At 61.7% G+C, this 27053-nt stretch overlaps 2 protein-coding genes and 1 long non-coding RNA gene across 4 annotated transcripts; 1 reads left to right on the plus strand and 2 right to left on the minus strand.

Annotated features, from left to right (window-relative positions):
* Positions 1-461: 461 nt before the first annotated feature.
* On the plus strand, positions 462-3276 carry LOC121078976. Its single transcript, XR_005824814.1, has 3 exons — positions 462-623; positions 1815-1950; positions 2932-3276. It is a non-coding gene; the product is annotated as an uncharacterized LOC121078976 (long non-coding RNA).
* TGIF2 (TGFB induced factor homeobox 2) lies at positions 2146-8836 on the minus strand. Its single transcript, XM_040575731.1, is given in 4 exon segments — positions 2146-4862; positions 7485-7618; positions 7621-7722; positions 8800-8836. Coding segments are annotated over 4 exon segments (858 nt in total). The 3' UTR covers positions 2146-4277.
* Positions 8837-15085: 6249 nt separating this feature from the next.
* Positions 15086-24432, minus strand: MYL9 (myosin light chain 9). Of its 2 annotated transcripts, none has more exons than XM_040575732.1 (5): positions 24340-24432; positions 23285-23358; positions 17811-18014; positions 15986-16147; positions 15086-15794 (listed from the first exon to the last, which is right to left on the minus strand). In XM_040575732.1, the coding sequence occupies exons 3-5, from the start codon at positions 17992-17994 to the stop codon at positions 15622-15624; spliced, it is 519 nt and encodes a 172-aa protein (XP_040431666.1). In that variant the 5' UTR covers positions 17995-18014; positions 23285-23358; positions 24340-24432; the 3' UTR covers positions 15086-15621. The 2 variants fall into 2 exon arrangements, with proteins under 2 accessions (XP_040431666.1, XP_040431667.1); XM_040575733.1 differs by having other exon boundaries at positions 23285-23341; positions 24340-24423.
* Positions 24433-27053: the final 2621 nt, after the last annotated feature.

Genomic DNA, 27053 nt, shown 5'->3' on the forward strand with positions numbered 1-27053 from the left:
TCGCACTGACTGGGTGTGGGTTTTTTGGGGGGGGGGCGGCACGGGTCGAGGGGTGCGCGTGCGTGAAACGGGCCCGTGCCCGCGGCCCTTCCTCCGCGGGTGGCTGCGGGGCTCTGAGGAGCCGGCCCCCGGCCCGGAGCCCCGTGACGTCCAACAAAATGGCCGCTCCCGCCATAAAATGGCGGCCAAAACAAAATGGCTGCCCCCAGTGCGCGGCGGGGCCGGGCCCTACGGGTCCGGGGTACTTCTGGGGAAAGCGGAGGGGGCGGGGCGCGCCCGTCCGGCTAGCCAATCGCTACGGAGCGTGTCCTGAGGTGGGGGAGGGACTTCCGGAGCAAAGAGCCAGAGAGGGAAGGGCGGGGCTTGTGCCGCGGGCGGGGTTTCTGGAGGGGGCGGTGCTTCTGGAGGGGGAGGGGCACGTGGCGCTCCGCCCCTGGGCGGGGGGCGGGGCGGGCGCTGTGGCCCCGCGCTGAGCGGCAGCCGCCCCCCGCCCCCCGCCGGCCCGCCCGGGACAGCCGCAGCCCCCCGGCGCCGGGCCCGTGCCGGGCCGGCGCTGCTTCCCCCCAGCGCGAGCAGCGGAGGGCGGCGCGGGGGCAGGTCCCGGCGTCGCTCCTGGCCGGGAGGTAAGGGGGGCGCGGCAGGGCAGGGCAGGGCAGGGCAGGGCAGGGCAAGGCGCCGGCCGCTCGCGGCGCCCACGGGACCCCCGCGGCCCGTTTCGGCCCGTGGCTGCCCAGCGTCCGGAGGGCCCCGCGCGGTGCCCTTCGCTGGTGGGGCCGCGCCCCCCTGGCCGCCTCGCCCGCGCCGCCCCACCGCCCCCGTCGGGTCCGAGCGGCGCCGGTGCCGGGGGAGGCAGGGGGGCGCTGCGGTGACCGCTCGGCCGGGAGCGGGCCGCGGGGGGAGGCAGCGGTGGGGCGGGGCTGCGCCCCCGCGGCCGGGCCGCGCTCGGGGGGGGTCGGGGCTGTGCTGCCCAGCTCGGGGGGGTGGGGGGCAGCGATGTCTGCGCCCCCTGCCCGCTCCTCGCGCCTGCCCGTCACCCCTTCACGGGAAAGGTGGCGGGAGCCCAAACCCTGCGGGGAAACGGCAGCTCCGTCCCTGCAGGGGCAAGAGCGGGTCCCCAGGGCTCTGGCCAGAGCCAGGCTGAGCTGCGGGGGGATGCCCGCGGCCCAGCATCGGGCTCAGGGTGCCGGGGGTGCTCGCTGGGGACGCAGGAGGGACAGGCAAAGCCAGGCGGGGAGAGCACCATCTGGTTTAATCAGCCTGGATCCTCGTTGCTGCGCGGTCTGCCCCAGGTTGGGCTCGCAGCTCTGGCTGCATCCCGGCCTGCGGCCATCACCAAAAGCAGAACTCGGGAGCAGCCAGCACAGGTACAGGGGCCCTTTGTTGCTGTTCTCTTCCCCAGAGTAGCCCGGGGGCTTCCCTGGAGCTGCAGGAGTGAGGCTAAGCTGGGGGCCAGGTGTCTCCATCCTTCCACAGCCCCTGCCCAGGGCCTGGGGGCATGAGGTAAGGCAGCAGGAACCACCAGGACCACGGTGCAGGGGGTGCACGTTAGAAGGCACCAGCAAATGAAGCATCAGTGTGCATGCTCCCCGTGTCTGCCCCAAGCTGTCCGAGCCCCTGGGGCAGCGCAGGAGCAGGCGCAGTAGCTCAGAGCCCAGCCCCAGCCCTACTGCGGTGTCCTGCCATGGTGCCTGTGCGGGGGGGTACCAGAGGGGCCATGCCCAGCCGCCCATGGGGGCTTCAAAACTTCATGCGTAGTCAAGACACACTGTTCAGTGGTTTTTGTTTGGTTTTGGTTTTGTTTTTTTCCCCTTCAGTGAATAGTTAACAGCAATGCTGTCTCACTTTTCCAATGCTGGCAAGGACGCGGAGGGTGCTTCCCTTCTCCCGTGCATCAGGATCAAGTGCTGTGGGACCAAGCATGCAGTGGCTGCCAGACCCAACGACAGCGGGGTAGGTGCAGGCCAGTGCCAGGCACTGGCCCCTTTTTTTCCTAGCCCAGCAATGCTCTTTAGACCTCTTAAGCTGCTTTGGCTGAGTGTCAGGAGCTGGGGGCTGGCCCTGCAGCACGTCAGCGTGTTGGGTAATGAGGTGAGGGAAGAGCAAGTGAGCCACTCAAGAATGACATAATCCAGCCTGGCTCAGATCTCGTATTTTAAAAAAAGAACAAAACCAAAAAACCTTTTATTTGACAACAGAAGAACAAAGAAAAATATATTTACAGTAGTTTTTTGCTCCAAAGTTTCATTCAAAAAATCACCCCCCAGTCCATCCCCAGGGCAGCGACACCAATTCATCCCACGGGGATAGCGGTAGTGCTCCTGCCCCCAGTGCAGCAGCACTACCCATCCCCGCTTTGGTTTGACTGAGGCAAAAATAAGGGGAGGTGAATGAAAAGCCTCTCCCTCCCCTGCGAGGGAGAGGGCACTGTAGGGAAGGGCTACCTAGAAATAAGGGAGGCAGTCCTAAAATAAAGGACGTTCTCCAGAAAGGAGGCAGAGGGCAAAGGCTGGACATAAATTGGAGCAGGGGGAGCTGAGAAAGGCAATGCTCGTAACCGCACGGTGAGCATCAGCTCCAGCAGCACTGTGCTGGTGCCCCTGCCCAGCTGGGAACCACCAGCATTGGAGCCATCCCTGCGCTGCACGGGAGCACTCGGCAAAGTGAGGCACCACTGGTAAACCTTCCCCAGCCCCTGGAGCACTTGCTAACACCCCCTCCTCTCCTCTGAACAAGAAAAGGGGAAAAAACAGACCCCAAAATCACTGCCTTCTTCTGGCACTGCTGGCTCCAGCTGCTGCAGAGCACCAGATCCTGTGGACGTTATTATCTCTATTCATGCAACTTAACAATCAGGCTAATAACCTAGGATTAGTGTTTCTCAGGATAGATTACATATGTGTGTACGTATCACTATTTAACTTAAATTTACAGTGAAACAATAGTCCCAGGACCTCTGCAGTGCCCAGGCTCCTGCTCCCCGCAGATGCTGGCTGTCACTAGAGGTCACCAGCACCACAGCACCGGCCCCACCACGCTCTCCCGAGCACAAGGGAGGGGAGCGGGGAGCAGGGAGCAACGGGACTCCACCCCCCCCCTACCCCCCCCGGGCTTCCATGCGGCTCATCGCGGGTGGCTGATGAGACAACTCCGCATTCCCGGGGCTGCGGTCCGCAGGCTGCGGGTGCTGCGCTTGCAGAGGGACACACAGGCAGCCCATGCCCACAACATGCTGCTTTCCAAATATTTTTTTAAAAATAAAAACGTTGGATACAAAAATTTCACAGTCTCGGCTTTGCGTCCACCCCCAGCAGCAGCCTGCGGTCGGCGTTTCTCAGGCTCTGCAATGCACTCTCTGTTCCAGGAGACAACGTGCACATCTTCAGCAGGAACGTGAGAGAAATACAGGGAAGTCGCGGAAATGTTTGTAGAAGAAATAAAAAAACAAAACAAAACATAGAATAAATCACAATTAGAGGGAAAATGTTTCAACAAAAAACTGCTAAACAGCACCATGGAGATTTCTACTGGCAGCATCTGTAACACCCTAAGGCAGAAGAGGAGACTCCCATGTTTTCTGTGCAAGAAAATGCCACAGACTTCAGGTTTCCAGTTCATCTGTCCTTTGCGCCTCCCCAGGCAAGGCACGGCTCCTGGCCAGCACAAGGTACCAGAAAGGCCCTCCATAACAACAGGAGAAAGGTAGAAAAAAAGGAAATCAGAGAGATTTGGGAGAAAAAGCTTTTCATCCGTGGTCCTTAAAACAGACACAATTTAAAAAAAAAAAAAAAAAAGGAAAGAGAAAGAATTCTCTCTCCCCCTGAAGAAGTGGTGTTGGCTGGACCCTTGTTTACAGGAAAGAGAAAAAGAAGTCAGCAGGTTTTCCGAGGGAGCTCCGTGGCCTCGCAGTGACTGCCGGTCGTGGCAAGGAGAGGTCGCTCAGCTGCAGAGGTCTTTCCGCACTGGCCAGGCTGCGGCAGCCACGTCCTCCTGCCTGCCCAGGGTCCTGTCCCTACCAGGGGTGCAGACAGCGAGGGCTCTGAAGGATGGTGAGCATTTCCCCAGGACAGGATGGGACAGCCCTTCCTCTCCTCTCCCCCGTGGCCAGCGGAGGTACCGGAGCCCCTTGGGACGCACGAGTCCACTTCTGAGATGAGCTGTTTGGGGGCGCAGGCAGACATGGGATCCTGCGGGCTAGAGAGAAGGGACCCTGTGGGTGGCACGAGGCTGGAGGCTGGGCACCCCCGAGGAAGGGCACCCCGTGGGACCTGGCCTGGGGGCTATTTGGCGACAGAGGCCCCTGGGGGCTCAGGCTGGGGCGAGAGGGGCAGCTGCCCGCCCTGGCGCTGCGACTCCAGCTCAGCCGCCTTCTGCAGCGCCACCTCCACCAGCAGCTGAAAGCTGCTGAAGTCGTCGCCGAAGAGCTCAGGGGGCGTGGGGGGCGGCGTGTTGAACAGTCCGCTGGTGGGGCTGGCGGCCTCAGCCCGTGCCAGCAGGGCCATGGTGCTGCCGGCGGCACCCAGCGGCGCCTTGGGGTGAGGGTCTGGCTCCACTTGCTGCAGGCCTGGCTGCTTCTCCCGCTCGGGGCTGCGGGCACCCGCCACCGTCAGGTTGCTGCCCAGCGCCTGGGCGGGGTGGCACAGTACCTGTGGGCACACAGACATTGGCAGCACCTTGGTGGCCCCCGCCGCTGTCATGGGAGGAACCACCAGCACCCCAGAGCCAGCAGCAGCCCCCCGCGGCAGGGCCACGTCACCAGCCTTGCCGCCTCGGCGAGAGATGGTGAACTGGTTGGGGTCCTTCCCGTCCTTGCGCAGCATGTCGGGGAGCAGCCGCCGCCGGGCATTGATGAACCAATTGCAGATCTGGGAGGAGAGAGGGGTGCAGTGCTGTCAGCAAGCAGCTACCGCGCCCCCCACAGCTCCCCCCCCACCTTGCACCTCCTTCTCCCGTGGCTCAGAGAGGCAGAGCTGCCCCAGCAGGGGCTGCCCGGGCTGCACATGGAAACCTCAGCGCCGGCTGCTTCCTGCCCGGCACCGCCCGCCTGGGCAGCCCCTTCCTCCCAGCACCTTCGTTGCGGTTGCCCACGGCAGAGCTGCCCCGCAGCATGCAGGCAAAGCAGGGCGCAGCTCTCACACCCTCCCTCGACATCTCCGATACCGAACTGCCCACTTGTGGAGCTCCCCATCCCCTGACGGGCAGCAGGGATTACGGCGATTCGCTGACATGTTTCCATGCCTCCTGTTAACTAGCAAAGCTAGCTTTAAAGGCATTTCCAAACGTCTGTATGTGAAAGAGGCAGACCTCTGCAGCTACACCTCTGGAACCCTTCAGAAACGCAACAACCATATATTGTTTAGTGTTTTTATACAAAAAGCTAGGTTAAAAAAAACTGCCTTCTTCCTAGAAAACAACTAGAAGAGAATAAAACAGGAAAAAAAATCTTTCCTAAATCAATGTGTCTGTAAAATATTTCCCCTGGGTAGAAAGAACTTACCACAACTTCAATCACAGCAAGATCTCAGTTGTCCTTTTTTTGTCTTTCAGACAATATTTGGCATTTAACACCCTCAAATATGTGAGACTCACCCCCTTTTTCCTTGCGAACACACTCCCTTGCAACCCTTTGCCAAGAGCCCTTGACGTGCTCCAGCAATCCCACGGCCATCAGCAGCTGTAAATCACCAACCAGAGGGCTGCACTCTGGCACCAACAAAAAGCCCAACCAGCTCTGCAGTGCCGAGGAACCCCCGCAAAATCCCAGCGGCTCCCCCAGCCACACTCTTGCTCCTTCCAGCGTTCAGCTCCACGCAGAGAGCGCGGCAGACGGGCATGCTCAACCACCTGGCCAGGATGCAGGCTGCCGCATGGCATTCGCTTGCTGGCGGAGCTAGACAAGCCTCGGCAGTTCCCCTTCCAAGCCAGTAGGCTTATTTTTAATGTTTTATGTTTTTAGACACCATTGCCATGAGAGCAGCATCCTCTGCACTCTTGGGGAAGAAAAGCCTGGCCCCGCTGCGCGCCCCTCTCCCTCTGAGGACGAGGGCAGGGAGGCCTGTAGCCGCGGAGCTGGCCCGGGAGCCTCACGGGGAGCCGGCACAGCTTCCTGACCCCAGCTTTCTGCACGGGGCACGAGGCTGCCCGGTCGCCCTGGAGACCTGGGGCCACCGCACTGCCGCTGCCTCGCCACCGGCAGCCAGGCAGGGGCACGCATAAACAAACAGCTGCAGGGCGCAGGGCCCTGCTCAGCCACTGCGCTCAAGAGGCGCCCGGGGGAGTCGGATCGGCCCTGCTGGTTCAAGCACCCCTCCTGAGGCTGTCCCCCAAGGCCTCTCTGGCCTTGCCTTGCCGTGGGGTGTCCCACACCACCACCCCGACAGGCTGCTTGTCCTCATCAGGCAGAGGACGGCTGAGCAGTGCCCCGTGTGTCACCTCAGAGCAAGGGAGAAATCCCAGTGACAGCCCCCAGCTGGCCTGCGCAACACCCCCGGGCTGGGGCCCGCCCCTCAGGTAAGGGGCGACCATTTCTGCGTGCACCTCTGCCAGGTATGGAGCTCCCACAGCAGAAGAAACCTCACTCACACCTCCTGCCAAGGGCCAGCACCTTCTCACAGCTCCCCACCACAGAATGAGGATGCCCCACTCCATCCCGGGGGTGGCTGCATGGCACCGGCCGGCCCCACTGTCCCCGGTTGCAGCTGTGGCCCCCACGGAGCCAACGCTCGGGCAGCACCCGGGCTGGGTACAGCCATCAGGCCCAGTACCACCAGTACCACCCTGGGCCCATCACCGCTCCACAGCCGATCCGACTGACAGCACCCCAGCACCATCAACCTGCCCTGCAGCAGCAGCCCAGCTGCTGGCCGGACACAAATCTGTTGCTCAGCCAGCATTTCAATAGATAAGTAAAACATTAAAAAGAAAGTTTGCTGTGCCAGTCAGGGAGAGGGAAACCAGACAGACTGTCACAGCCCACACACCAGTGTCTGGGCCAGCTGGCCATGTCTGCACCGAGAGCAGGGCAAGGAGACAGAGGTGCAGAGGAAGCCCCACGGAGGCGAGCTCGGCTGGGCTGGGCTCCCCTTTACATTGCCACTGTGACTGGGGCAAGGAGGCGAGCCAGCGCCCGGTGCCACCCGTGGTCCACCTGAGGCCAGAGCCCAGCCCTGCATGGCGCACTCTCTCCTGGGACATTTGTCCCCTGCCCAGCTCTGACCTGGAAGGTGGCCTGGCCCCTTTGCTGGGGGGTGCCCAGGGAAAAACGCCTGCTCCATTGCTCCCTGGGGCACAGACCTCTCCCAGTTAGAGGCTGCCTACACGCAGTACTTCTGCCTCCCTGCCATTCCCTCTCTGCCTCCTTCCTGCCCAATGCTTCAAGCGTGCCAAGTCCTCTGGGGTCTTCAGAGGGGTTGCCCCAGTCCGTCCCTTCCCCAGCACTGTGGCAGAGGGCCCAGCAGCAGCCCCAGCGCACAGGGGCCGGGTCATACCTGCAGCACGGAGAGGCTGGTCTGCCCCGAGAGGCTGAGCTTCTCCTGCTCGGAGGGGTAGGCATTGAAGCGGTGCTCATACAGCCAGTCCCGGAGGATCTTTACAGACTCCTTGGGCAGGTTGCCCCTTCTTTCCTCTTGTTCAACTGAGATGGTTCCAGAGATGTGGTACCGTCGTCCTCCCCGGGGTCGCTATCTGACATGGTGGAGCTGCCTGCAGATCTCTCCTGGTTAAAGCCTGGCAAGGTGGAAACCAAACAGCACACATCACGTGGCGTCCCAGCCAGGGGCGCAGGGACGACGGGGGCACGCAGCCCCCTCGCCGCCCGAGCCTGGGGGCACCTCGCCCCCTCCTAGCCCGGCGGCGAGAGGAATAATCCGGGCGCGTGAGGCCCCCCGGGGGGGGGGGGGGGCGGGGGGGAAGCTACAGGCACCGGCAGAGACAACAGCCCGCCCCACGGCACCTCAGCCTTCCCGCACAGAGCCCCCGGAGGTCTGCGGGGACTTCACAGGCGTGAGCGCAGGGGGCGCGAGAAGGGTCCCGCAGGAGCCGCCCCCGCGGCAGGCGGAGGGGCGAGCGCTCGGGAGCCGGGCGGGAGGGGGCAGAGGCGGGGGGGGCGCCGCCGGCCGCGCTCCGCTCATTGTTCCGCGGGGCGGGCGCCCGCTGCCCTGCGCGGGGACGGCGGCGGGGCGCGGGGCGGCTCCGGGCGGCCGCTGTCAGCCGCGGGGCCGCGCCGGGAGGGGCCGCGCCGGGAGGGGCCGGGCAGCCCCGGGGCACCCCCCGCCGCCCCCCGCCGCAACAGGTAGCGGGGCGCTCGGCCCCGCCGCGCACACAAAGCCAGCGGCCGGGCAGCGGGAGCCCGCCCCGCACCGGGGAGTTCGGGAAAAGGGAAAGAAACCCGAAACCGCGGCGAGAGCGAAAAGAGGCCGGGAAGCAAACGCTGCCCCCCGCCCGCGAAGCGATCAAAAAGCAACAAAAACCGCCCCCGGCCCCGAAGCAACTCTCCCAAACTAAGCGCCCAGCGACAACAAAGGGGAAAACGGCGCCCAGCGCGAACAAAACCCACCCAAGCACACCGACCCGGGACTTGCAAAAACTTTTCACGCCGCCTCGGGGGGGGCGGCTCCCGGCCCGGCCGCACAAAGACAGCGGGGGCCGCACCGCGCCGGGCGGCCGAGCCCCGCCGCCCTCCGCCGCACCCCGGCGGCCCGGCCCGACCCGGCCCGGCCCGGCCCGACCCGGCCCGGCCCGAGCCGCCGCGCCGGCAGCCCGCCGGGACTCCATGTTGTGCGCCCGCTCCGGCTGCGCTCTTACCCCCGGGCCGCCGCCGCCGCCGCCTGGGGCCTTGCATGGGCCGCGCCGGGGTCGCGCCGCCGCCGCCGCCGCCGCCGCGCCGGGGCCGGGGTGCGGGCGGGGCCCTCCCGCAGCGGCGGGGCCGGCGGCGAGCGGCCGAGGCGCACCGAAAAGTTTGCGGGCCGCGGCGGTGACAGATGCCGAGACAGAGTTCCCTTTGTTCCCAAGGAGGCAGGAACTTGGGCCGGGCCCCCCGCCCCCGGCCCGCCCGCCCGCCCCCGGCTGTCACCGCCGCGGCCCACGGGGCAGCCGCCGGGCCCCCGCCCCCGCCGCGCCGGGCCCCGGCCCGCGGCGGCCGCGCCTTTGTGCGGCCGGTGCCTGGCGGCGCCCCGGGACCCCCCCCCGGGCCCCCGCTGCCGGCTGGGGCACGCCGAGCACGGGGCGGCCGCGGGCGGGGAAGGGGCACGGCGGGCACGGGCTGCAGGGCCCGGCCGGACGCGTGCCCGGGGACGGGGGCTGCCGAGCGTGGCAGCCCCAGGGACCCCGGCCACCCCGGGGCACCGCCTGGGCTGCGTTTGGGGGCTTTTTAACTTACGGCAGGGGAAATCAGAAACTCGGCAAATCACTGCTCCCGTGCTAGTGGAAACCGTTTCAAAGCAAGGGTGGCGATTGGGAAAGCACCTGGGGACGTTTGCTCAGAGGACGGCACACCTTCTCCTTCCCTGACCTGCCCGCTGCCACAGGCCCCGTCCCTGTACCAGCACCGGTGTGATGGCATCACCCATAGCTGCGGGGCAGCATCACCCGTGGGAGTGGGGCCAGCCAACGCGGCGAGGTCTTTGGAGGCCCTACCGTGCTGCCACCACTCTCCCTGCAACCACAGTGACCCGGCACAGCCTTTGGAGTTTTGGAGACCAAGTTGCTGTGCTTACCCTCAGGCACGCTGCCAGTCCTGGATGAGGCTTCCCATAGGATGTCCCCGTTGCGTGCTCTGTGCCCTTCTGCCGTGCACAAAGGTCACTCCTCGCTCTCGGCTGGCCAGAGCCCACACCACAGCTGGCCAGGTCACGCACGCGAGCAGCGCCAAGCCCGGCAGGGGACGTGCCCGTCGTGGTGGCACGTTTTGTCAGGGTGAGCCACGGGAGGGAACTACAGGGAGAGCCGCTCCGAGCAGCAGTGCCACATCCTGTGTGTCAGGCACTGATGGGTATTGAGAAGGGCTGCCAATAAACTTCTGTCACAATAGGCTTTTTTTAATACTGATACAAGACTGAAGCAGGAGAAAAAGTTCAGCTTGGCAGCACCGTGAGAGCCCAGGAGGCCAGGCTGGAGACCTCTCCTTCCCCAGCCCCGTGCCCAGGAGGGGACAGGTCTGCTTTGGAGGAGCGGCGCATTTGCCGGCATTTTCAGGCAGCCCTGATTCAAACCCCTTCACTTGGCTTTCAATAGGAGCAGGAGCCAGGCTCTTAGCCCTGAATTGTCCATCCCAAATGTGTGAACTGAGCTGATTATGGTGATTAGGGGGCCTGGGCGTGGGAGAGAGGCTTGAGTCTGACAGGGAAAGGAGCTGGAGAGAGCTGCCATATACAGAGGCTGTTTGTCACGGGCAGCACCTGCATCGCTCTGGTTTGCAACGAGAGATGGGCCCGAGCGGCTGCGTTTCCATGTGGTGGCTGCTGGCAGCAAAGCTGCAGATCTGCACAGAGCGGGTTTCATGCCGCAGGAGAGGATTAAATAACAACAAAGGAGAACTGCTTAAAGCCTTTGTTTAGTTACAGCTAAATCTGCAACGTCCCGAGTGAAACCGTACCCTGAACTGCTATTGCTCAACTAACGGAAGCGCCGTGTGGGACGGTGAACCAAAGGTGAGGCACGGAGCCTGTGCTGGGTGCAGAGCCGCCCTGCTGCCCCTGCCCGCAGCACCCCGCAGCCGCCGGTGTGGCCCCAGCGAGCCCCTGGCCCTGCCCCGGCTCCTGCCCAGCTGGGCCCCGAGCCCCCCGAGCCCCCCGTGCTCCCCGGGCCGCAGGAAGGCCCAGCGGGCTGCAGGGGCCAGGGAAGGTGGCAGCAGCCCCCGGCTGAGGGCTGCTCCGGACTGAGTTTCCTGGCCCAGCTGGGACACCTTCCGCAGAAAGCCCGGCCAGCGCCATTGACATGATAATGCTGTTAAACTTCCGCGGTTCGGAAAACAGTCAGGCAGCCAAGGCCTGAAGGGGGCTGCTGGAAACCTCGGGCAGCCTTCGACAGGGCTGCAAGGCTGCAAGCTCTGCCCAAGCAGAACTCCTTTGCCCACCCTCTGCTGTTTGATCTGTATTTATTTATTTATTTATTTATTTTTGCTAGGAAAGGGCTTCCATTCCAGCTGTGGGGTTCTGCTGGGGTGCCAGTTGTCCCACGTTCAGGGGGCCACTGGCTGGGTTTGCCCCACTGGGACATCTCATGTGCTGGCGTTTTGCTGTTAGCAGCCTGCCTTCTCTGCACAGGCACTTGCCAAGGCTGCCGGGGTCATGCTAGTATTAATTAGGAGGGAAATGAAAGTGTTCCCAGGGCTGGCCTGGCTGGCTTCATCACTTCCCTGCTCAAGGGCTGGTGTGCTCCTTTCGCCTGGCTCCAGCAGAGCTTTAAGGGTAAATTTTAAAATATTCAGTGCCTACGTGGAGCAGAGACTGGTGGCTGCCTCAGGGCTCGTGTAAATGCCTGGGGACCAGCGCTGTGAGAGCAGTACCCAGCCCAACACCCTGGCCTCCCACCTTCAGGTGCCCTGCTCTGGCCTCCTTTGGTCTCCCACCTCCCCTCATTCTGCCCACTCTCAAATAACCCTGAGCTGGGCTTCCCCACAGCTTTTTATTTTTATTTTTATTTTTTTTTTGCAATTTCTGGCCCATGGCATGGCTCTCTGCTGCCACTGCACACCGGGGCTGCGGCTGATGGGCTCCAGGCATGCCCTTGGTGGAGCCGTGCCCCCACCGGAGAAGCTGAGGGTGGACAGACGCTGGTGTAGGGCCAGTGGCAGCGCTGGGCTGGGGTGCTCTGGAGGTGTCAGGACAGAGCTCAGTGCTGGGGAACAACAGTCAGCTCAGGGTCTGGAAGAAGCCTCCCTGGGGCTGCACCAGGAGCTCTCATTCAGGCTAGAAGTGGGAATAATTCCCATGGGGACAGCTGGGAGAGCAGAGCTGCCACCCAGAGCACCCAGCAGTGCTGCTGGGCCTGCAGCCGAGGCTGGAGAAACAGGCTGACAAGAACCTTGTGAAGCTCAATGAGGAAGAATGACCCCAGGCACCAGCACGTGCTGGGGGCACAAAGCTGGAAAGAAGCAAGGCAGAAAAAGACCTGGCTTTGAACAACCCGGTCTGGTGGAGGTGTCCCTGCCCATGGCAGGGGGTTGGAACTGGGTGGGCTTTAAGGTCCCTTCCAACCCAAACCATTCTGTGACTCTGTGATCTGAGCTAAGCAGGAGCCAGCAGTGTGCCCTTGCTGCAAAGAAGGTCAACAGTGTCCTGGGCTGCATTAGGCCAGGAATAGCCAGCAGGTCAAGGTGCTCTTGTCCCTCTGCGCAGCACTGGTGAGGCCACGTGTAGAGTGCTGGGTCCAGTTCTGGGCTGGTGCAAGAGACATGGAGCTACCTGCTCTAGGTGGCCCTGCTTGAGCAGGGGTTTGGACCAGATGAACCCCAGAGGACTCTTCTCACCACAACCATCCTGTGATTCTGTGATTAAGAGGGTGGCTTGGTGGCAGCGTGCACTGGCCACTGAGGAGAAGCCAGGAAAGGAAGTATTTCAGGGTGCTGTGCTGACTTGAAGCTTCTTGGAGCTCCGAATGCAGGAAAGGCAGCAAACAGGTGTCGGGGGGGAGCTACCAGATTGCTCTGGGTGTAGGCAGAGAATCAACTCCGCTAAGCAGAAACAGGCTGCAGCCGCTGGTGAGCCTCATGAGCCAAAATCCAGGTAAAGCTGCTGGCATCAGGAATCAGTGGACATGATGACTGTGCACCTCGGAAAATGATCGAAGTCCTTCAGTGTTAAGGGAGGAGGCAGGAGACTGGGTAACCCAGCAAGGAGAGGGGAAAGAAGCTGCTACAGGTTGACCCCCAGAAATGTATTCTTAAGTGTCCCTGCCCCAAGCAAACACTTCTGAAATTAAATGTCTAGTTTTGTTTTTGGGGATGTTTAATACGTTTGAAAAAAATGTTTTTATTTTTTTATTTTTACTTTTAAAGAGAACATCCCCTAGCAGTGAAGCCTGGGAACCTTTCACAAGAAAATAGTTTGGAGGTTTGCTGATGTTTTGTTCTCCCCCTGTGGATGAAGTGGCTTTGACCAAAGTGGATGAAAAACATTTGGGGCATGCACAGCTGACAGCACAGAAGGCGAACAGCCCCAGCTGCTTGTGTTGGTGACAAAGCACAGAAAGGACTCCGAGCATTGCTGATAGAAACCCATCCACAAGCTCAGGAGGCAGCACAGGAGATGCAGTCAAAGGGGAAAGGGTTGAAGGATCCAGTACCCAGAAGCTACTTCTGCACCGCTCTGTGTAACCAGCACAGCCCCATTACATGTGTGCCCTTAGTTCCTTTTTCACCTAGTTTAAATCAATCTGCTTTAGTAAATCAAGTTCCTTGATGTCAAACCTCCCTGGTGCTCTCCTCTGAGTGCTCCCAGCTTGGCTGGATCTTTTTTATACTCGAGGTGTGGGGAACACAGGGACTGAGACAATGGCCAAACAGCACTCCCTCTTGGAAGCCCTTCTTCTCCTAGTAATTCCTAGTATGTGATTGTTTTTTTGTTTTGTTTTGTTTTGTTTTTTTCCTCAACAGCTGTTGAGCTCTTCCCTTTCCTTGGGGCTGCCCCTCACCTCCTGCTGCTCAGTGTGACACACCTGGAGCTGGGGCATTCCAGCTGTGAAGCTGGGGCTGATCTTCCCTACGTGCTTCACTTTACATCAATCCACCCCCAACAGCACCTGCCTTTTGGTGCCTCCGTGCAGTCTCATAAGGCCCTCCGCAGTCCTGCACGGCAGCCCCATCACTGTGTGCTCCACCTGCAAGGAGCTCCAGCAGGCGGGGGAGGCGGGATGCCCCCTTGCAAAGCACAGATTTATTCTTCCCATACACACCCCTGTGTCCACTAACAAGGTTTCTCTACTCTGCCGGCAGCAGGGTTGAGCGATATCGTCTGAGAATCAGCTCTGAGATCAGACCTGTGAGTGGACGGAGCCATTGGCCCCGTGACGTCTGTGGGATGTTTGCTTTGACATACAGCTCTGTGAAGAAGCTTTTTAGAAAGCATCCTGCCCTTCAGCAGCCTTCAGGCCTGGGACTTCGCTTTGGAAGTGGAAGGACTGCATGTTTTTCCCCAGTATGCAAAGCATTAAGGAATAAATAGTGCCCGGCTTTGCTTTGTGAGCCTGGAGGTAGACTTGTGCCTGGCTGCTGCTGCAGAGCACAAGCCCCCCTGGGAGAGCTTGGCCTCCCCTCTCCCCTCTCTGTGCCTCGATAATACGGCTTGTGCTTCCTTGCATTGGCAGTGCCTGGAAAGCAGAAGCACCAGGAACCGAGGACAAGCTCTCAAACTATGGGCCATGTCCCAGGTGAGGACACGGCCCCAGGCCTGGCAGGTCTGGGGGGGGGGTGGCCGCCAACCCCAGTCCCATGTGCTCCTGGGGCGCCGCCAGCCCCATCCGAGCTCTTCTGGCAGCTGTGCCCTGGGCACCACCTCGCCAGGGTTTGTCATCACATTTCCCTCCTCATCGTTTGAAGGGATGGAGATGGAGTGACCTCCAGCAGCACAGTAGATTTGCAATGTGGGAACCCCCTTATCCCTTCCCACTATGTCAGGCTGGCGTTAGTTAATCAAACCAATGGGACAAACAGCACAACAAAGCTGACTGCTGAGGAAGGGCTGGCAGCGCAGGGATCGTGCTGCCTCAGCAGTCCTGACTTAAACAGGGGTGTTGGCAGTGGGCACGCGATGATGCTGGGTGCTTGAGGAGAGGGGAGGAGAGGAGCGGGGCAGAGAGGAGAGGATTCCTCCCTTGTATCTCAGTCCCTTTCCTCTGCCTGTCCCAAAGCACAACTCCCTTCCTCCTATCAGCAAAGGCAGAAAATGATGCTTAAGCCAATTTTGCACAGACGGGTCGGGAATGATTTGGCTTTAAAACAGGGTGTCATCAGGAGGAGACCCCAGTGGGCAAGGGCAGAGGCAGGGGGATGTGGTGTGGGAGCCGGAGGCACGAGTGGCACTCAACCCCACATCTGAGCGGCACGGCACCAGGGCTGCGCTGGTCAGGGAGGGAGCCACGCAGCACACTGTTGTGTTACACCATCAGACTTTATAGGCTGCTTCAGCTTTCTGAATCCCTCAAATCATGGGCTCTAAAGCCATAAAACAGCCATAGAAGAGGAAACAAAGTGTTCTTTTTTTTTTTCTTTCCTAAAGGAAGGGAGTGTGGGAGGTAAGGGGAGAGCTTCTTTCTGCATCAGGTCCCCTGGACTGCACTGGTCTGAGCCAGCCAAAATCCCCACCGGCCAGTGCTCACCTGGGCTGCTCGCCCCTGCCCTAGGACCCCCTCTGCTCCACGGGGAGAGCAGCTGCTTGGTGGGGATAGAGCCTGGCTGGGTCCTGGGGGCTGAGCCTGCAGGCGGGAGAGGCGATGGGAGAGGACGGATGTGCACGCAACGGCACGGTGAGGGGAGCGCTTCCTCCAGCAAGGGTGCAGTGCCACGTGCCACATCGGCACGACATGGAGCAGGGTGACGTCCTGGCCGGGGGGAAGCCTGCTGTGGGGCTGGGCAGCAAGGGGACAGGGGCGCAGGCAGCGTGCACAGAAGGCAGGGAGCAGCTCTTGGCACTAATCATCTTTGTCCTTGGCCCCGTGCTTCAGAATGCGGGTGAACTCCACGTAGTTGAAGTTGCCCTTCTTGTCGATGGGCGCCTCCCGGTACATCTCATCCACCTCCTCATCGGTGAACCTGTCCCCCATGGTGGTCAGCAGCTCACGCAGATGGTCCTCATGAATGAACCCTGCGGGGATGGATGGCGGGGACTGCATCAACACAGGAGGGCAGAGGGGTGGCCAGGGACCTTCACTGCCTCCCCTGGAGGCTCCCTGCTGTCCCACTCCCAGCCCTGCACCTGAGACAGGAGTAGCAGAGCCCATGGCCCACGCTGCTCCAGAGCTGCCTGTGGGCTGTCCCCAAAGATTTGGCCTGTACCTGATGCCTCCTCGTCGAAGCAGGCGAAGGCATTGCGGATGACATCCTCTGGGTCGGTGCCGTTCAGCTTCTCCCCAAACATGGTGAGGAACATGGTGAAGTTGATGGGCCCTGGTGCCTCGCTCATCATGCCCTCCAGGTACTCGTCGGTGGGGTTCTTTCCTGCCGGGCACAGGTGGTGGTGTGGGTGTGGGGCCCACCCTCCCTGCAGCACCCATCCCATCCCATCCCATCCCATCCCATCCCATCCCATCCCAAGGTCAGCCCACCAGTGCAGTGGTCTGCCCCGCGCCTGTGCTGCCACTGAGAAATTCAGCTGTGGGAGACCAGTGAGAACTTTTCCTTCTACAGGCATAACCTGCCTGAACTGACCACATCCACCTCAAGGTGCCCTTGAGATGAGCCTGGCAACCCCTGCTGCTAACCCACCCACTTGGGCTGGAAGAGGGGCTGCAGATCCCCCCCTCCCCCAAACACCTTTTCAACACCACTCACGGCAGCAGCTTCCCTTTCTCAGGAGAGCAATGGGGCCAAGGGGCAGGGGCATCACTCCGAGGCGTGACAACCCCCCAGTCCTCCTCAGTTCTTAGTGCCCCTGTCCTCTGCTGGGTGGGAGTGGGGAGAGCTGCCTGCCAGCAGCCATCAAAGATGAGTTTGGTGGGGCCCATTCACCCACGCCACGAGCGTGGTTTCTGCAGCACCCGCTACTGCTGTCTCAGCACCTCTCCCCATGCCGTCCCTGGCCCCTCTCTGCATGACTCTGTGCCAGAGGCAGTACTGGGATGTCCCAGGCACGGTTTGGTCTCTGCTGAGTGCAGCCTTAACGCCCACATGCCCCTCAGTGCACGGCCCCTCTGCTCTGGGATCTTTCTCTCCCAGGCAGTACCTTCAGAAGGGGTCTGGCCACCACGCCAACGAGCGACAGACCTCGCAGTGTGGTGCTGAGGCAGCACAGGGCCAGGAGTGGGACGGCAAGAGGGGACGGGCTCTGGGTGGGCAGCGTGGCCAGGCCTGCAAGCCTCGACCAGCCGCAGCTCTGGGCTTGGCACCATCCCCGAGAGCCCCCGTGCCCGGTGGCCGCCAAGCCAGAGCGGGCAGTGCTGCTGGGAAGCGTGCATCTTCCCAAAGCTGCCAGCTTGGTCCGCGGGCTCTGCCTGCCCCAGAGCCACCGGGACGTGCCTGCCAGCGCAGACACAGACCTCAGCCGGCTGCAGCCAGTGACCTGGGGCATGGCCATCTCCTGCGTGGGACCCCATCACCCACAGAGGGACCCATAGGGTGACAGGCTGGGAGCCCCCTCCCCTGCGCAGACTGCCCCCCACTGCACCAACCCACCCAGGCGGGCCAGCACAGGGAGCGGCCTGTCCTGTCACCCGGGCTGTGAGCAACAAAAGGGCTTTGTTCTGCAGCGGAAAACCCCAGGTGACATTTTGGGGTGACGCTACTCAAATTCCAGCCCCTGGCTGTGGCTGGTGGCTGTTCCTCATGTAGAGCTTCTCCATCCCCAAGGGAGGCAGGGACCTTTTCCTGACCAGTGAACGTGGCTCTAAGAGCAACAGCCTAGGCTGCTGTCCTTAGATGCTTCCACAAATGCACTTTCTAAGGTCAACTAGCGCCAGCAGAGGAAGTTCCCCATTTTTACGGCATCAAACTGACCCAAAGCAGGAGAGCTGTGCCCCAACACCACCCCAACAGTGGCTCCTCAATGCAGGCAGTGACCAGGACTCCTTGCAAGGCACCGTGTACCCCCAGCAGCAGTCCCTGCTGGCCGTTAAGAGCAAAGGGGCTGAGGGATACGCAGGGGACCAGGGAAGGGTCTCCTCACCCATGGAAGCCAGCATGTCGTGCAGATCCTCCTTGTCAATGAACCCGTCGCGATTCTGGTCGATCATGTTGAAGGCTTCCTTGAACTCCTGGATCTGCGACTGATCAAACATGGCAAAGACATTGGAGGTGGCGCGCTGCGGGCGCTTCTTGGTGGTCTTGGCTTTGGCACGTTTGCTGGACATCTTGACGGCTGGGGTGGTACCTGCAGGCAGGACAGGGGCATCAGGGGTCTGTGGGGAAGCAGAGCCCAGGGTATGGACACAGCTTCCCCTTCTGGCTGTGCAAATAGCTGCTCACCAGGTCCGTGCCTCAGTTTTCCTGGCTGTAACAAAGTTTGGCTATCTATAGTGAGATAACATAGTTGCAGAGTGGGGCACAGGGACAGATGAGACTCAGGCTCTGCTTAGTCCCCTGGGAAGTCCCAAGAGCAGGCAGCTCTCGCTGTCCCCCTTCCCGGCGTGTCCCAGGGCTGTCCCCATGGGCTGTGGGCAGAGCTCCCTGCCCACGCCCTCAGCCCCCACACCCACATGCTGCCTGTCCCCTTCATCCTGGTTGCAGGGAAAGATGGTGAACCCAACGCCGCATTGGGTTCGGTCTGTGAGGGCACCCAAGGGTGCTTTCTAGGTGCTGCCTTGGGTTTTGGGGCAGGGCCCCCCCCTCCTGGAGGCCGCCCTGGGGTGAGCAGGCACAGCTGCCCTCGCCCCGTGCCAGAGCAGCCTGTGCCTTGCAGGGCTGGGGGCTAAGCCAGAGCCTGGGGTTATCGGCTGCAGGCGCATTCCTCGCGTGCTGCCACTTCCCTGCCTCCCCCCGCCCCAGCTCCAGCCCCCCTGCGCAGCCCCCCCACCCTTGCTCTGCCCAGCACCCCAGGAGGAACCCCGAAATGCAGGGAGGGGAATGCCCGGGGGGGCACAAGGAAGCAGCTGAGGGCAGGTGGGGTCAGAGGACCGGTGCGGTTGTTACAGGCAATGAGCAGCACGAGAAGGGAACAGGCTGGGGGGGCAGGAAGGGAACAGCAGTGAGCAGCTGGATCGACAGGACGATCAGCTGGATCACCCTCTGGCAGCTGGATCCCCAGTACGAATAGACAGACCTGGGGGGAACTCAGACAGGGAAATACGTGGCCCAGAGGGGATGGCAAAGGGGACAGCCGCCACCTTCCCAGCAGGAATAGTGACGGGGTGAAGCAAAGAGCCATTTCCCAGCAGCGAGAATGATCAGAGACAGTACCTGAGCCCCTGAGCGGTGGTTTGGTGTCACCGTCCATGCTGCCAGGCTCAGTATTTAAGACCTTGCATCACAGTGCTGGGGGCCCAACCCTGATTCCTACAGGTTGCTCTGCAGCTCTGGCTACCTCTGGTGTTACCCAGGACGAGGATGCTCAGACCCCTCCCAGCCAAATCCCGTTAAGTGAAACGCAGCAAGCAGCTGTCAGGGACAAGCCTGGCACAAGGACACTTCCAGCGTTAGCTGCCAGCTCAGCATGGCCCTGGGAGAAAGCCTGGGGTGACAACAGAGATCGTGGCCACAACAGAGATGCTGCTCAGATTCTCAAATTTCTATCGTGGTCAATTCTAACTCACAGAAAGACCCATGCCTCAGTTTCCCCATCTGGGGCAGGGAGTCCATGCCTGCTGCAGGGTGGGGAATCAGAGTTAACAGGCTATGAATGAAGCTCCTCAGGCAAAGAGCAGAGTATTTTTGTAACTGTTGTGCACCCCACGCCTTTGTGGGAAACAGTGCCTCTGGGCTCCTGCCTTCTCTGGCAGGGGACACGAAGCAGTTGAGGACCACGTCATGTTGCATTAAGCAGCACAAAGCAACAACACCAGCGTGCCTCTGCCAGAAGCCCTGCACAGATGCGCTGGCCACCCCAGGAACGCTGCTGTGGGCTCTGCTTTCTAACTGGGTTCTTAATGCTGATACCTCAGAAGTTGCAGGGAGCATCCCGCCCAGCGGGACCAGAGCGAGCAGCCTTTTCTCGCAGCTGCACAGCTCCTGCCAGCCCTTCCCAGGCTGTACCTGTCTTCCAGCCGTTTCTCTGCCTCACTGTGTCATCTCTTCACTACCCTCCCTGCTACCCCTCCTTTGAGGCTGCGGAGGTGGGGGTTGGAGCACGCCCCCCCCAGCTGCAGTCCCCAGGTTCCCCTGGCTGGGCTGCGTGGGAAGGAGCCCCAGTGGCTGCAGGCACTGGGATGGAAACGCCACTGCTCTCATCTCCCTCCCCTCCACCACCTTTGCCTGCCCTGGCCGGCACCCAGCACCTAACGCCACTCATGAAATCACTTCAGATTGCCCCAAAACATTCGATCCTTTCCCAGACATTTGCCACCAGCCTGCTGAGGAAAGCAGCATCACCAAAGAGCCAGGGCATGCCCACAGCTGTGTGGGCAGATGACAGCCCCATAGCCCTTCTGCCCGCTGCTTCCCCCACCCCGCTGCACCGCAAAGCTCTTTGCAGTGGCACAGCCCTTGCCTGTGTACCCTGCCAAACAGCAGCATGTGCTGCCTGCCCCCAACAGTCACCTGGACAGCAGCGTGGGCATCAGCCTGTGCAGGGAAGTTCAGCTGAGCAGCGTGATTCACCTTAATCTGCTGCACCAGTCAGGGCCAGCAATAAAAGCTCTGGTGCCAGTCCACGGCACCACGCTGCAGCTCAGCCAGCACTGAGCTTCCAAAACACAGGGAGTTATTAGCAGAATTATTAGCAGAAGACTAGAGAAATAAACAGGAGCTTTGCTCTCACCGCAGGAATTAGTATTATCAAGATATTTACCCTGCCCCAGCTGTGACCAGTGAGCGTGAGCACAGCTTGGCACACTCCCCTGAGAGATGGTTCTCATTAGGGGGATTAAGCACGATTTGGGCAGCACATGGTTTTGCTGTTTGATTCTGCTGTTTTATCCAAAATATTCCCTGGAAAGATGCTCAGTCCCAAGGACAAGCTCAGCTCCTAATCATTTTATTTCTGTTTTTAGCAAAACTCCTAGGCGCCAGCTGTGACTTGGAAAGGACCTTTTTTGGCTGGGTGCAGGGAAAAGTGCCCGTGCCAGGAGGCAGAAGTGATTTGCAGCCAGGCCTGATGTGCCGCGGGCAACCCATGCCCTGCCGGAGGCTCGATGGCTCCGCTGCCCTGCTCCGCACACCCACACAGCTCCAGGGCCCGGCTGCAGGGCTCTGGCTGGCCAAAAAACCCAATGGCCAGACTGTTTTGTGGCCTGGCCACAATGCTCTGCATGCCTCGGTGGCCTCAGGCAGGCTGAGCAAGTCTGAGCACCCAGCTTTTCGTCGGCAAGGAGAAAAAACACACGATGGGTCCTGCTCCTCCAGCCCCGGTGAAAGGTCCACCCCGGCGGCTGCTCGAGCCCAGGCCCTGCTCGCTGCTGGCAGCGGAGGCAGGGAGGTCAGCGCTGGGGTGGGACTGCAGCTCGCCTGCCGTGGAAGCCACACACCCACCACGTTCACCCTGCCACCGGCTGCCCTCGCCCCCTTGTCCTTCTGCCCCCTCTGCAGCCAAGCGCTGCCCCTGTCTCCTGCGCTGCTGGGCTTGGGCCTTGAGAGTCAGCCCCGTGCAGCCACAGGGCTGCCTTGGAAAGTTATTAAATAGTTGCAGTTTTAAAGAGAAAGCGCCACAACTCGCTATTGTCGGTAAAACAAGCCACCATATGTTTCCTCTCTGGGTAAAAGCAAGCAACTTCACCCTGATGCCGTTTCCTGACCACGCTGGGGAGGGCACGACAAGCCAAAGGCACATTTCAGTGCTGCCAGGAGGGACCTCCACCTTGCAGCTGCAGCACAGCCCAGCTGCTTGTGATGCCTTGAGGCCATGTGGTACAAACACGATGTTGTCTACTTGTGTGCTGGGTGCCACGTTTCCCAAGGGTGGCTCCTCCAAGGCTTGCCAGGCAACTGCAGGAGCTCTGTCTGGAAGTGCTGACAAGGCTTCAGCTCTGCACGGGGCTGCTGCAAGATCTCCAGCATAGCTAGAGAGGGAAGGACATCATCTCCATGACATCCTGGCACCCAGATGCACAATGTACATCTGCTGGATGCTTTTGGTCAGGCTTCATAGGATAGGGGGAAGGGCAATTCAAACAGCCTGAACTGTTCCACAGGAGATCCCTGTGGGGATAAATGATGGCCCCTTTGAAAGACTGTGGTTAAATCTCTGCCCCAAGACTCTTCCCAAGGTTAGTTGCAAGTAGCAGCAAGCCAGAACACAGCTGCATTTACCAAGAGGTAAGTATGCTGGGGGAATGAGCAGCGAGCAGCTCATCTTCCCTGCTGTTAGAACAGCCTTTTTCTCCTGCTAGCCCTGGGATTTAGCATTGCTCAGCTCTGTCCTCACTGCAGAGCTGCCGGGGCGGGGCAGTGCCAGGGTGAGCCCAGGAGCTGCAGCAGGATCCTCCTGCACCGCTTGGCATGGCTGGAACAGAGACGGGCTCTTCTCCTTTATGACCTTAGAATCATCGAATCATTAAGGTTGGAAAAGCCCTCCAAGATCATCTGGTCCAACCACCCCCCTACCACCAATGTCACCCCCTAAACCATGTCCCTCAGCACCAGGTCCAACCTTTCCTTGAACACCCCCAGGGACGGTGACGCCACCACTTCCCTGGGCAACCCGTCCCAACGCCTGACTGCTCTTTCTGAGCAGAAATGTCTCCTCATTTCCAACCTAAACCTCCCCCGGCACAACTTGAGGCCGTTCCCTCTAGTCCTACCGCTAGTTACCTGCGAGAAGAGGCCGACCCCCAGCTCCCCACACCTTCCCTTCTGGTAGTTGTAGATAGCAATAGGGGAGACCGTAACACAGATGGGTGGGGAAAAGGGAGCTTGGAGCATGGGGAAAGCAGAACCTCAGCCCCAGGCTGTGTCCCCCAGACCAATTGCAGCCACCAGCACTAATGCCAGTGAGCAGGATTTAAGTGCGGATGGAGCAGGGCAGTGTTGAAGAGACAGAGCCAAGTGCACAGGGACAAGGTCCTCACAGTGACCCAACACGACACAGAGGCCCCAGGGCTGGGCAGCAGCAGGGGAAGAGCCCTGCAGCACACAGGTCCCACCCCTGTCCCTCTCCCCCAGCCTGGCAGCGCCAGGCACAGCTCGGCTCCTCTGGCAGAGCATGAAGGGCTGGAGGCTTCTGTAGCTCTGACGATTTTGGGGTAAGAGAGAATAGCACGGTTTCTGGGCCAGCTCCTTCCCACCACATTTAGGGGACAAGGGCATCACCATGCCTGTGTGGCACAGACAAGCCCTTCCGAAGCACACCTGCTGTGGCCACTGGGAGAAGACCATGCAGGGACGCTGACAGCACATGAAAGCCCCACCACCCATCACCCTCCTGATGCTCACAGGGGCTGGGAAGCAGAGGGCATCTCGGGAGCGTGGGGCAGGAAGCCTTTGTGGCCTTTGGCCACCAGAACATGCCCTGGGCTGGCTTTGACATTTTCCCAGGAGAATTAAGGGGCTCACCTTGGTGGGAGAATTTGGCCTCAGGACGTCAGAGGGGGAGGCGACCGCAAACTCCTCCTACAGCAACACAGAGCCTGCCAGTGACGAGAGGAAAAAATTCAAGTGACTGAAGAAACCAACCATCTTTGGTAAGCAGCGGTGGTTGTTGACACTTCGGGATGTTCCGTTCCAAAGAATGCTGCTCCAGCCACTGCTTTCTCTTACATGTCGATGCTTAAGAACCTCCCTAGCTTTTATCACATTCATAACACTTTGTACCAAAAAGGCATGCACGGAGGGAAGCAGCTGAGTGGAAGAAGCCAAAAGGACCTCAAGTTTTCACGGGCAAAACTACATAAGACACAAAGTTCCTCTGCATCTGAGGGAAAAGAGCTAAATAAAGCTTTTCTGCCTTCCAACAGTTTATTGCCTCAAGTTGCTCACAGGTCACTTGGGACAGCTCTGGAGTGTCATGCATGCATCTGGATTCTGGCTCTGGCCATCGGTAAAGGCTTGCGGAGGGGCAAGCAGCTGATCCGCCCGGGAACAGCTCTCACTTAACGGAGGCGGGGGGAGCCACGGTCAGGCAGCACGGGTCAGCTCTTGCAGCTCTGCCATCCCGGGGTGTGTGTGTGGTGGGGGGGGTCCCAGCTCCAGGTCACTGCAGTTACCAGGAGCTTTGCTCAGGACCGTCCCTCGCCTTCCCCGGCTGGGACATCCCGGGCAGGGGCCCCGGGGGCGAGGCGCTCCCCGCCTGCCGGCCCGCAGGGGCGCACCGGGGCTTCTCCTGCCGCTGCCTCGCCCCCCTCCCCCGCGGCGGGGCCCCGGCTGCCCCCTCCCCGGCCCTCCGCGTCCCTCCCGAGCCGCCTCCGGCCCCGTCGGGGCTGCCCCATCGAGGTCACCCCCGGCTCCCTCCCGCCCGGACCCGCCCGCCCCGTCGGGGCTGCCCGCGGCTCTCCAGGGGCCGCCGCCGCCGCTCTCCGGAGCTCGGAGCCGGGGGAAGGGGGGCGCTGCCCCGACCCCCCCCCCCCCCGCCCCCCGACGGCCTCCCCCGACGGGCGGAGGCCGCGCCTCACCTGGGCCGGAGCGGGGCAGCTGCGGGGCCGGCGGCGCTGCTCTGCCGGGGCCGGCCGGCGGCGGGGCCCTAGGCGCGGGCGGGCGGCGGGGGCGGTGCCGGCCCCTCGTCCCGCCCCGGGCGGCCCGGCTCGGCCCATACAAGGCAGAAGAATGCGGCGGGGCCGGGGCGGCCTTGGACGGACGGGCGGGAGGCCCACGCGTGCCGCTGGCCGCGGGGGGCTCCGGGGGGGGGGGGAGCAGGAGGCCGTGGGAGCAGGAGGCCGTGGGTGCCCGGATCCGCGCGGTGCCGTGCTGCCGGGGCCGGGGCATCGCCCGCCCGGGGGCCGCGGGGGCCGCAGGTCTCGGTCCCCTCCCAGCGCCCCGCTCCTGCTCAGCTCCGCGGTCACGCAGCGGCCGCCGGTGTCGCGGGTTCCCCGACAGCGTGTCCGGGGAGGGAGGCAGAACTGTGCCCGCGGGGGAGCGGGGGCAGAGGGGGAATCGGGGAGCGTTTCCGAGAGGGACTCGCCCGGCCCGGAGCGGGTTTGCCCCGACACCGCCCGCAGGGGGGGGTCCGTGCCCCACCGCGCACCTCGGGCGCTTCCCAGCGTGGCGGAGCCGGGCAGGGGCCGGCGTGGGGCAACGCGCGGGAAGAGCTGACACGAGCCGTGGTTTAACAATGAACCCTCCTGTGGGGCACCCATCTGCAGGGAGCAGGGAGCCCAGCAGGGTGCGGGGCTGCGTGGAGTCTTTGCTGAGCCTGAGCTCCATCTGGGGCTTTCCCACGAAGTTTGCCTTTTAAAGGAAGGGAAGTGAAAGGGAAGTGAAAGGGAAGGGAAGGGGAGGGGAGGGAAGGGGAGGGAGGGGAGGGGAAGGGAAGGGGGAAGGGAAGGAAGAAGGGAAGGAAGGAAGGAAAGAAGGAAGGAAGGAAGAAAAAGAAAGAACGAACGAATGAACACAGTCTCAGGAGGCAGAGAGCCTGAGCTGCCGCCCCATGGCTGCTGCTCCCGGGTTTTTCTGTGTATCCACCTCAAACACATCAGTGTCTGTGCAGTACCCGGGAGCGTGGTAGGGAAGGAGCCGCCCCCGGCCATGCACCTGCTCCCTGCAAGTGAGCAGGCGCCGCACGGGAGCTGGGGGCAACGAGGAAGCAGGACGGTACTGGACGTGGCAGCTCCTTGGACGCTTTGCAGCCTCTGCAGCTGCGTGCACATAAGGAACTGCTGCTGGAACACCTGCAGGACTCTCCTTCACCCCTTTCAATCCTTCCCAGCTTCCTCTTCCTCCTCTCAGTGCCCTGGGCTCCCTGTGTACTCTTCCTCTGCCAACACGTGTCCCTTAGCAGGGAGCCTGTTTGTATCTCCACATTTTCTTGTGTCACCTCTCTTCTGCATCCTCCTTGTTCTTTCAAGCTGTAATTTCACTTGGTTTTCTCTCTGGACAGCAGGTCAGGGAACGGAGATGGGGTAAAACAAGACAGTTCTTTAGCATGTCAGTTTAGATCTGTTCTCTGATCCAGGCATTTCATCATCATGCAAATGCTTCTGCCTTGGCAAAGTGGCATGGGGCAGGAGCATGAAGCTGGGGATGCTGAGACTCAGCACACAGCACACAGCCTGAAGTCCTGGAAGAGATTGTCTGTGGTGTCCCTCATCGCTTCCGCTGTGCTCCCTGACCATCTCCATCAGAGCGTGAGGGCACAGAGCAGGCTGCCATGTCCCAAACACCTGAGGAACACCAAGGGCAGCAAGGACGGAGCGGGGTGTGTGAGCCCTGGCCCCTCAACAAAGGACTCTGCCATAGTGGGGATCAGATACAAAGGTTCCTGTGGGAGATATAGCAATGCCCCCCTTCCATTGGGTGTCACCTCCCTGCTAGTGTCACAAGGGTCCACTGACCTGGACCAGCCTCTTAGGCTTGCAGCAAATGCCTGAGAGGTTGGGCATGTGCTTAGGGGCCTGGTAGCTGGGACAGTGCTGGGAAGCCCACAGGTATCTTGCAAAATCTGTGTTTAAAATACACGGCAGCAGCTGGAAGCGATCAGAGCTCTGGGACGAGGACTCGCCTGCCTACTGCGAGCAGGTCAGGTAGGTCCGCTCTGTTCCCTAAGATTCCCAGGTCCCGCTGAAATCGTCGGCAAGGGCGCTGTTGCTGAAACCCTTAGTCCTGCAAACGGGGAGCCACGAGGCTCCCGAGGCGCTCCCGAAGCGCCGGGCCGGGCGTTTGCTGGTTTGTGCAACAGAAAACACGCGGGACCTTGGGCCTACAGCTTGGTAACGGGGCCCTGAAGCAGCGGGCCCCGCCACGCATCGGCGTGCGGCCGGAGCCGCGTACGGACACGCGGGCCGGGGAGCTGAAGGAACGGCGCCGCAGGAAGCTCCTCGCACGACCAAGGTGCCGCCGGGGCCGGCGGGTCGCACCGCAGGACAGCAGCGCCCAGCAACGCCCGGCGGGGCCCCGCGACACCGAGCGGCGGGAGGCGGCCGCGCTCGGCTCCGCGCGCACGGCGAACGCGATCGCTTCGCCCGCAAGCCCCCACCCTGCTGCGCGCGCCCGCGCCCTCCCCCCGCCAGCCGCAGGCCCCGCCCCCCGCCCCCACTAGCCCCGCCCCCGGGCCCGGCGAGCTCCGCGCGGCGGGCTGACCCCCTTCCCGCGCCGTAGGGGGGCGCCGGCCTCTGCCGTCACGTGCCGCTCCCTCAGCGCGCCGATTGGCGGGGCGCGGGCGGGCGACGGGCGC

The sequence above is a fragment of the Cygnus olor genome, chromosome 16 (genome assembly GCF_009769625.2).
Source record: "Cygnus olor isolate bCygOlo1 chromosome 16, bCygOlo1.pri.v2, whole genome shotgun sequence".
NCBI classification, from domain to species: Eukaryota; Metazoa; Chordata; class Aves; order Anseriformes; family Anatidae; genus Cygnus; species Cygnus olor.

Coding starts and splice junctions, on each gene's coding strand:
- MYL9 (XM_040575732.1), bottom strand. CDS start 17,994: ATGTCCAGCAAACGTGCCAAAGCCAAGACCACCAAGAAGCGCCCGCAG. Junction 16,148..17,810: donor CGACATGCTGGCTTCCATGG/GTGAGGAGACCC, acceptor TGTGCCCGGCAG/GAAAGAACCCCACCGACGAG. Junction 15,795..15,985: donor CTTCGACGAGGAGGCATCAG/GTACAGGCCAAA, acceptor CCATCCCCGCAG/GGTTCATTCATGAGGACCAT.